The following is a 10,695-nucleotide window of genomic DNA, read 5'->3' on the forward strand; positions in this document are numbered from 1 at the left end:
ATGCAGAAGATCCTAGGTTTCGTCAATGCATTCCCTATTTGTTTCATCTACTGTTTGAAAGTGATCTGTCTGGACTGTCTTATGCAGTGAACCACATCCTGAAAAGTGGTGTACAACTGCGAAATATCTCAGCAATGGACTTTATGGATAAAGTCAATGTGCAAGACAGTATTTTGGATTCTCACCTAATTAATCTGATGGCATGTCAGCGTGGTACTAATGAGTATTGGTACCGTTGTCATGGTGACTTAAAATGTATGCTGAGGAACTTAGGAACTCCCACATGGTTCCTCACTCTCAGCTGTGCTGAGTATGGCTGGGAAGACTTACTTGAATTTCTACGAGAGGCAAATGGAAACATTGAAAATATTGAATTCAAGACACCCGGAGAACTGTGCTCTTTGGATCCAGTGAATGTATGCAGGTACTTCAATCATAGATTTGAAGCTATGATGTCTTTCATCACGAACAAGAAAAATCCACCTCTTGGAGAGGTGTTGGATTTCTTCTGTAGAAAGGAGTATCAAGCAAGAGGTTCTCCTCATATACATATGCTGCTATGGATCAAAGATGCACCCAAATTTGGAACAGATCCGGATGACTTAGTGATGAATTTCATAGAACAGTATTCTACATGTGCCAAAGACAAAGGAAGACAAAAGTCTAAGAGAACAAGTTTTACGGTTTCAAAGCCATCCTTGTGGAAAGTACTGTCGTCGTAAATTCAGAAACAAGAACAAGTACTATACAAAATGTCGTTTTGGATTTCCACGATTGGTGATATCTAAAGGAAGAGTGAACAATTTGATGTCTTCGCTGCGACATAATGTGACAAGGAAATCACCCAAAAATATATACAATTTGAAAAGAAACGAAGAGTCCAAGAACATCAACGACTACAACCCAGTGATTTTGTCCATGTGGAATGCTAACATGGATATACAGTTTGTGGCTGACAACTGTATGGCTGTGGCTCGGTATGTGACGTCTTACATCACAAAAAAAGAAAAGACAGAACTCAAGGATATGTGGGAGGACATTTCCCATGAAAAGAGCCTCAGTAAGAAGTTGTACAGTTTCAGTCTGAAGATGTTGTCGCATCGAGAAATCGGAGCTTACGAATGTTCTGACCGGTTATCTTCAGCAAGTCTCTATGCCAAATCTAGGAGTATCATTTGGGCAAGTCTTGGTCTTGCTGCAACGCGTAATCGAGTTCTGAAACCTGTACGGGAAATTGAGTATTTGGCGGAGAAGGAGCCAAGCAGTACAGATATTTTGAAGACCAACATGTTGGATACATATTTTCCAAATAGAAGCAGTCACCTGGAGAATGTTTGTCTGTATGAGGTTCTACAAAATTACATTTTCAAGAGGAACATCACAGAAGATATTGATAAAGGAGTGTATGCTGTAATTGGAAGTGAGGGATGTCTGGTCAAGCAAAGAAAATGTCTATTGGTAAATCATCGAAAATTGGATTGCGAATCTCCAGAAAGAAAAGAGTTTTTCCATTTAGCTCTTTTGCAACTTTTCAAGCCTTGGCGTGCAGAAGAGAAACTGCTTGGAGATTTCCTCTGTTACGAAGACTCTTTCAATGCAGCCAAGTAGTCCATAGAATGTCCTGTTTTTCCAAAATATCTAGAAATGTTGAATGCAGAAATCGAGCAGGAAGCAACAATTGCAGCCGAGATTGCTAGAGACAGTTCTCAGGACAGTCAGAGTTCTGTTTCATTGAGTCAGGATCCACTAGGAGGACCAGTTATCGAAAATGAAGCTGCCACTGCCATGATGAAGTGGAAAGAGCCATGGCACATGCTCAGGAGGATGCGGTTAACTTAGAAGATTTGGAAAGACAACTCAACGTTGAGCAGAGGAAAATATATGACGAAGTTATTAGCCAAATTGATCATGGATTAAGTCATGAGAAGAAAGAGTGCTCATGTATGTCATTGAAGCCTGTCCGACTGTACGTGAGTGGAGAAGCAGGAACTGGAAAAAGTTTCCTCATTAAAGCAATCTCATGTTATCTGCAGAAAAGGACTGAGTCATCACTGTCTTGTGTTGTCACCGCTCCAACTGGACTGGCAGCACATAACATTAAAGGTATTACTTTGCATCGGCTACTGATGCTGCCAGTGGAGCATGATAACAAATTACAATACCACAAGTTATCAGGAGATGCTTGTTGTGAAGTATCTGGAGTCCTGAAGAAGATGAAACTTCTTATCATTGACGAAGTAAGCATGGTTTCCAATGTCATGCTTGCCTTTGTGCATTTGAGAATGCAGGAAGTTTTTAAAACAGAGTATGATATGTTATTTGGTGGCAAACACATCATTGTTTTCGGTGATCTTCTGCAGCTGACACCAGTGAAAGGACAACCAGTGTTTAAACTGCTTACGCATGAAGATACCAGGAAGTGCCTAGGGAGCATTGGCAACGTTAACATATGGTTAAACTTCAATTATGCTGAGCTGCGTGAAAATATGCGTCAGACGAAGGATGAAGATTACAAGAATATTCTACAAGATGTTAGAATCGGGAAAGTGACTGAGCATGCGAAAGAAGCTTTACATGCACGATTACTGTCAAATTTGTATCCAGAAGAAGACGTTCTGCCAGAGAATATTTTTCATAAAATTACTGAGAAGAAATCGGGAATATGTTTGAGGCCAACTCTTGCAGAATGTTCCATCTTCAACAACAAAATGTTGAATTTAGAAAAACAAGAGATTGTGAAACTGGAAGCTATTGACAGAATAGAGCATATGGGAGCAACAATTATTTTGTCTGCGAATTTGAAATCTAAATTAGATTCATTAGAGAAGACTATATCTGCTGGTTTTGAAAAGACTCTGAATGTGTGCTTAAATTGCTGTATCATTTTGAGAAGGAATTTACATGTTGAAAGAGGTCTGGTAAATGGATCAATGGGTAATGTTGTTGATTTTGAGAAATACAGAAATAGAGATGGAATTGAATTTTTAAAAATTAAATTTGATGGCATTGAGGAAGTACAGCTAATTGGTCGTTGCACAGCTAGGTTTTTGCTTGTAAAAGACTTATATGTTCGCTGTAAGCAATTTCCTGTTTGCTTGGCATATGCAGTGACAATCCATAAATCACAAGGTTTAAGTGTAGACAGTGATTTGGTGAATATTGGCAGTTCTGTGTTCAAAGAGGGTATGGCTTATGTAGCATTGTCACGAGTCAGAACTTTATCGGGTTTGTAGTTGATTGAGTGTGATGTTACAAACATTTGTGCGGATCTAGATTGTGTTAAGGAATACAATAGGTTAAGAAGAGAGTATGCGCCACATTTGCCTCAATATCCTTTGTTTGAGAAACGTGTGGTAGGCCGGAAACAAAGAAATATCACTAATAGTAGGGAGGTTGTAGCAAAAAGACCAAAAGTCGATGAACCCAAAATTGTAAGCAGAAAGAAAATGAATTCTGTTGAAGATGTTGTTGGTTTTCAATTTGAAAATAGTTCTGGTGTCAACTGCTATGCTAATGTAGTGGTTAATGTTGTCTTTTCTCTAGAAACTTTAACAGAACAGATTGTGATCAATTCGGATCAAAGTTTTTGCTGTTTGTTGAATTCTGTGTTAGAGAAATGTAGCACTGATAGAACAAGAGTAGAAAGTGTGTCTGAAATTCGAAATCTGTTAGACAAATGTTCAGGTCAAACACAATTCTCTCAAAATATTCAGCAAGATTTTCAGGAGTTTTTAATGTATATGCTTAATTTATTGCAAGATGAAGGTGTAGATGTAGATCATCTGTTTGGCCGTTCTTATCAATGGCAGCATGACTGCGAGAATTGTACGTTATCAAGTACTACTAGTGTAGACTCAGAAAGATTTATAAATTTAACTTTGCCAGACAGTAAATCAGTATCCTTCAATAAGCTAGTAAAAGCAGCCGATCAAAACATGGAGTGTAGCCAATGTAAGTCTGCAATGCTGTCCACATTATTTATACGAAGATATGGCCAGTATGTCATTTTAATGTTCCAACGATGTAGGCCTGATGGAACAAAATTGACAACTTTAATTAAAAAGTTTGTGGCTTCTCAGTTGTCAATATCAGGAAGGACTTTTCTAACTGCAGCAATTATATATCATGAGGGTCCTTCAGCAACATCAGGACATTACACAACTTATTTGAAGTCTGGAAACGGCTGGTCATTCTGCAATGATTCTGTTTTAACTTTCAAAAAAAGATTGCCTTTTCACCTTAAAAATTCTTGCCTGGTGTTCTTACAACCAAAGTTTTAGGGAAGGAATCTCGGGATTTGTTCTGAGGAATTTCAAGAGGTTCGAATGGCTCCTACACTATATAGCCTTGTGGATAAGTGTAGCACAGAGCGAAAACTGTTTGTTTTAATAAGCTAATTCAAGCAGCAGATCAAAACAAGGAGTAGAGGTAATGTAAGTCTGCAATGCTGTCCACATTATTTATAGAAACTTATGGGTGAAATGTCATTTTACAATTCCAACTATATAAACCGGATGTAAATAAGTTGTCAAGTCTAATTAAAAATGTTTTGGCTACACAGTCGTCGATTTCAGGAAGAACATTTGTAACTGCAGCTATTATATGATATGATGGTCCTTTGACAACATCAGGATATTACACAGCTTATTTGAAATGTAAAAAAGGCTGGTCTTTCGGCAATGATTACCATTTGACTATGAAGCAATGTTGCCTTTTGACTTGTTTTCAGAAGTGAGAATTTAGGGTAGGTAACTGGACTATAATGATTCTAGGTGTTGCTGTAACTTAGTGTGCTGTTTTAAATTGCTTTGTATGTCATATTTTTGTTAAAACGTTGGAGCTTATCTTTCAGAAAGTGGTGGGCAGAAAATAATAACAGCACAACAGAGTATAAGCTGTTCATAGGACATCCTTTGACGTCATAGAAAGTAAGTTACTTTTGAGGAGTTCTGATTTCTGATTGGTTATATTATATGGGTTTTTTAAACACAATCATTTTGATTGTGTTTTTTTTTCCCCGCTGTTATATGATGAAAACCTTCAACTCACTGTTTTTAGTGAAATTTGATATATTCTGAGAACAGCAAAAATAAACCATTTCATATGTATAATTAATTCTGTACTTTGAAGTGTGATTTTTAATATGTACTCATCTTGTCTCATGCTCACTCATCTTTTACTACCTTCTATCAATTTTTAAATTTTTGTTCTTTCATTCACAGATTGAAAGTATAAAAATAACAAGTGACTAAGTTAACGACAATTATAAGGTAAGTGTTTAGTACTCATTCCGTTACATCTCTATCACATTTAACTTTTATTAGTTCCACTGCTTCATTTCTTTAACCCTCAGTTTCCTGCCTTTACTACTTCCCTCATTCCTTTTCTATTACTTACTTATTCTACTCCTTCCACTCCTTTTCTCAGTCCCTCTGTTCTCACAGTTCCTCACTCCTTTTCACTCAGTCCGTTTCTCTAACACAAACTGTCACTGTCTCTTCACTCTTTTACAAGTTGTTCTTTATGCTTTCTCTCTGTAGTTCATGCACAGTATCTTATGTTCATTTCTTTGCTGTTTCAATTATTCTTTTTCTATCACTTCTTCTTTTCTTCTTTCTGTTTTTTCTCTCTGTCATTCCACATGTTTTTATTTTATTCACTATGATACACCTTGTTTTAATCCTATTTACTAACACTCTCTTTTTTTTTAACACCTTCCCTCAGGGTTGTTGTTTTAGTCCGGTTCTATCCCTACTTCTTATTCCACATCCTTTACTCTGTTTCTTTTTAATTTGAAGATTCATTCACATTCTCCAAGTAACTCTTGTTTATTATTCTTCTACACTCTTCTTTTCTTTCACTTCCCTTTCTATTTTCTTTTTCTCAATTTTTCCCGCTTACAACTTTTTTTTGTATAATTATCTATTATACAGTATCTCTGTGTTACTCCCTCTAGCTGTCTTTCTTTTAACATTATTCTCTCTGTCTCCTTCCCTTATATACACTATTTTTTTTTCATTTTTTTTTTGGTTTGCTTCCGGTTCGCGTACCGGGGCGCGAACCAGGAAGCGAATCAAAAAAAAAGAGAATGCAAGAGTGCTAAACATTTTAGCAATTTTTTTATAAATGGGAGGTAGTTCTGAAAATAACTTTTTTTATTGTTTTTGTTTTATATTTTTTTTATTATTTTTCTGAACATTTTTTATTTTTTTTGTATTTTTTGAACAATTTTAATTTTTTTTTGTTTTTTTAGGGGGAAGAACGAAAAACAGGCATTAGAAACGGCTCAACAGGAGCAAAAAAAAAAACACTTTTTGGGGCGTTTTGAGCACTTGTGATTTTCAAATGCTCTGTTCATTAAGTTTACACTCATCTGGCCGTAACAAAGCAAACCCCCACAATAAATACACACCAGCTAGATGTGTTGAAAATTAGTTTGGATAGTGGGGACCGTCTCCCTCGCCTCTGGTCCCGAAAGACTTTCATGCGTTGAGGTGGTGGACACAGGAGTTGGTGGATTTTCACGTAGGTTACGCACCTCCGCCACACTGTAATTTATTGGATGCCACCTTTGCATGTGGCGATGCATAGTATAGTTCCCAAAGCTATACTTTTTATCTGTGCCTCGGGACAGAACTTCTTTACATATCAGGCATGTAACATGACGGGGATTCACCTTTTTTTGGCCTTGAGGAAATTTAAAAAACTGCCAAATGAAATTGTCCTTGCCGTGTGATTTCCGGGGCTCTTCAGGCAAAAATACTATGTCATGTACATCCTGTTCTTCTTATTCCTCCTCTTCTTCAGGGTTGGGAATGAACTGGGGAGGTGGTCCATCCTTCCTAGGAGGTGGTGGTGGTGGTGGGGGTCCACCAGCTGCAGCTACAATTGAAGCCATCTTCCAATAATCAAAATAGGTCTTCCTCTCACAAAGTTGAAAGTCAGAGTGAGAAAAATAGGAGGGGGCTTTCATCATTTGGGACAAAAAAATGTTCTAAACCAATGAAAAGTGTTATTTTTAGGTCACATGACCTAGCCTTACATCATTAGGAAACCAAAAGTGAAATCAACCAATAAAAAGTGTTATTTTCAAGTCACATGACCTGTTACGCTTACGTTACGCGTCCCGCTACGCACCCGGAGCGCTTCCGGGTAGCTGCGCTTCACGCCTCGGTTCGCGTTCAAGAACGCTTTCGGGTGCGCTAACGCGGCAACGGGATACGTCGCGCTTACGCGACGCGTCACGATGTTGTTTTCTAATGCGGTAGTTGCGCTAACGGAACGTTTACCGGTTCGCGGACCGGGTTGCGGAACCAAATTGAGCTAACGGGAAGCTACCCGGTGCGCGGACCGGTAGCGAAACACAAAAAAATAATAAAAAAAAATATATACATAAAAAAATTATATTAAAAACATATAAATATATTTTTCCATTAAAATAAGAATACATTTTACAGCTTTTGATATTTGCTATTAAAAAAACATTGAAATTCACTGAAAAAACCATAGGTTATAGACCATATATAGTTAGGAATTAGCATTTACAAAACCTTAAAAATTCACTGAAAAAACCATAGATTATAGACCATATATAGTTAGGGATTAGGATTTACAAAACCTTATTTTACTCACACAAAACCATTGAAATTTGCATATATAGTTAGTTGCACTAACTATATATCGCGCACCCGCAATCCACTGCTGATGATATCACATATTACATCATTCATGACATGGTCAGTGACATCACTGATGACATCACTGATGACAACTCAAATGGCATTACTGACAACATCACTGATGACATCATTCATGTGATAATACGATGAACCTCTTCAGACTCTAATATAACCTTAGATACACTCAGTGTAAACAGACACTCACAGATTGTCACTCATCCATAGAGTTACTCATACACCTAGTCAGTCATGCAAAGAATCAATCACACCTCCATTTCCTCAACTATACAGTTATACACACCTTACTTATTGAAACATATTCTAACACATATTTACTCTCTTATACAATCACTGATACAAGTTTTCAATGATCCATGCAGCCACTCACACATTCACTAGCTCTTATACACAGTAATTTATATATGTCAACTCTCACATGTACTGTGTTTTATATATGTACTTACTTTGACATATAGCACTGAGATATCCATTCACTCACCAATACACTCATGCACACAGTCAACGACCCATACAGCTGTTTCCACATGCAGTTTTGAACCCATACATCTAGTGAATCAACTGTTCCCACATCTATGCACAGAGTCACACACCTCCCAGCCACCCACACACACACACTTACTCTCCCATACAAATACTTGGGCAACCAATCAATAGCCCATATAGTTACTCATATAGCTACTGATCAACACATGCAGCAGTTTACAGAACAACAGATATAATGATGCACAAATTAAGACAGTTTAGTCACTAACCCATGCTCTCAGTGAGACACATTTAATCACTCTCTCATACAGTCAGTCATGCACCTACTAAATCCTTCATCCAGACACTTATACATCCACTCATTCTTCAATATGTAAGACATATTTTAACTTTACAGAAACATACAGTCACTGGATGATGTCATCAGTGATGTCATCAGTGATGTCACTGACCATGTCATGAATGATGTAATATGTGACATCATCAGCAGTGGATTGCGGGTGCGCGATATATAGTTAGTGCAGCTAACTATATATGCGAAGTTCAATGGTTTTGTGTGAGTAAAATAAGGTTTTGTAAATGCTAATCCCTAACTATATATGGTCTATAATCTATGGTTTTTTCAGTGAATATATATATATATATATATATATATATATATATATATATATATATATATATAGCCTCCACCAAGATGTAAATACCACGCGCACTCCCACGGTTGGCAGAATAACGATGTATTCCATTTGTTGCAGTACCATTATCCCCCTTCACCAATCTGAAGGCAGTTACGAGCTGAGTGAAGGAAGTGAAAAAAGCACAGCAACCCACTGGGGTATGGATGCAGTATTTCATTACAGAGACAGTGCGCCAGCTCACTGTGGCATTACTTAGTACAACTACAGAGTCCCGGAGGCCGTGCGGTCGGCCACGCCTACTGGGGCAGGACTTAAAACATTAAATCAAGTTGCACCTACGGCGTTGCTGATCTTCTGAATATTGCCTTTGTGAAAGTGCTACATGCACGAAACGTGTCATGCTTTTGTTTTAATCCGAGCTGTGATTTGTTTTACCCGTCATTTTAGCCGCCTTCGGAAAAATTAATTCCCTATACAGAACTCACTTGTGTGCTGGCTCACTTAAAAAACCAAAGGTTACAGAGATGTTATAGTTAGGCTCAGTTTTCCCTCGTACAAAGCCAGAGAAATTTGCCGTTATAGTTAGTGAGCTAACTATATCTTGCGACATTTCAAATGACATCACTGATGACTTCACTAATGACATCATCCAGTGACTGTGAGTGTTTTGAAAAGGTTAGAGTGTTACATTTTATACCAAAGTGTATTGGTGAATCAGTGGGTGTATGAGTGCCTGATTGGATAATTCAGTGGATGTGTGATGATCCATGATTTTATGGTGAATTATGTTTCTCCTAACCTCACTGCTGCATTACATGCCCTGATAATATCATGTATGTCATTATGATTCTTGCATTGACATAATAACCAGTACTATTTCATTTATTGCATGATATGCACAGTACTTAGGATTAATGTCATTTTGGTCTTATATTATGTATAATATACTATATATATTTTTTATAAATCTTTTGTATGGAGTCTCTTTTGCGGAGTATTTATTGTGTTACTGGTGTGATATGTTGCACAAATGCTTTTCACATTGACTCTGGGGATAAGCCTGCCTGCTCTCTGCCAAGCAACAAAAGAGTTCAGCACAGGTTATGTTGGTGTGTACCTTATTTGCGCTGACTAGAGTGCTGCGTTCTGCCTGGCGTAGGTGCTGGGCCTAGCCAACCAGAAACCCAATTTCTAACATGAACCTATAGCTTTTTTGCACTCTTGACAATGGTGGCTCTCTTTGCTCTCATACACATTGTAAAATTGCTTAACCACGTGGTTGTTGGGAGTGTGGCATGTGATTCCTAGGTTATGACGATCTTTATTTTGATGAGAAAATAAGCCAGGTCTATAAACACGCTTTTCTAATTCTCCTTTACAGGAAACAGGCTAAAAACAGATATGACTCTAAGCCACTCACTAAGGTCCTTCGTGTAACATCTGTGGTTGTTGCCACTATCCTGGCCAAGTACACTGTACTATCATGCCATTCTCAAATGGTTAACCATAAAAGTCTTCACCAGAAGGTCTGCTTCTGGCACATGAATTATCCAAACCCTCAAACATCTTACCCATATGTTTGGGTATAACTCAACTCTGTGTATATAATTGAATTGAATGCATTTAAATCTAGAGTTCTTAGGTAATTTTTCAGTGAACTCAATGCCTCCACCCTGTTTGTAGCTGTCGGTTCTCTGCCCAGGTTCAGGTAGAATTTTTCAATTAATATAGTTATGTTAGTATGTAATTATCCCAAAAGAGATCTATATAGTATGGATACCACCGTTCTGCAAATACCATAAAAATCATAGTGCATCAAATGATTGTTGTTTATCTAACTTACTGGGAAGTGAGTCATGAACTCAACTGGTGAA

At 37.6% G+C, this 10,695-nt stretch overlaps 1 protein-coding gene across 1 annotated transcript in view; it reads left to right on the forward strand.

Moving 5' to 3' along the window:
- LOC147711687 (uncharacterized) overlaps positions 1–10,410 on the forward strand; it is an 86,915-nt gene extending 76,505 nt beyond the window's left edge. The window contains exon 4 of the mRNA XM_086919518.1: positions 10,203–10,410. Coding sequence (XP_086775644.1) covers positions 10,203–10,410 — 208 coding nt within the window. The remainder of the gene's footprint in view (positions 1–10,202) is intronic.
- The last annotated feature ends 285 nt before the right edge of the window (positions 10,411–10,695 follow it).

Source organism: Lissotriton vulgaris, chromosome 5 (assembly GCF_964263255.1).
Source record: "Lissotriton vulgaris chromosome 5, aLisVul1.2, whole genome shotgun sequence".
NCBI classification, from domain to species: Eukaryota; Metazoa; Chordata; class Amphibia; order Caudata; family Salamandridae; genus Lissotriton; species Lissotriton vulgaris.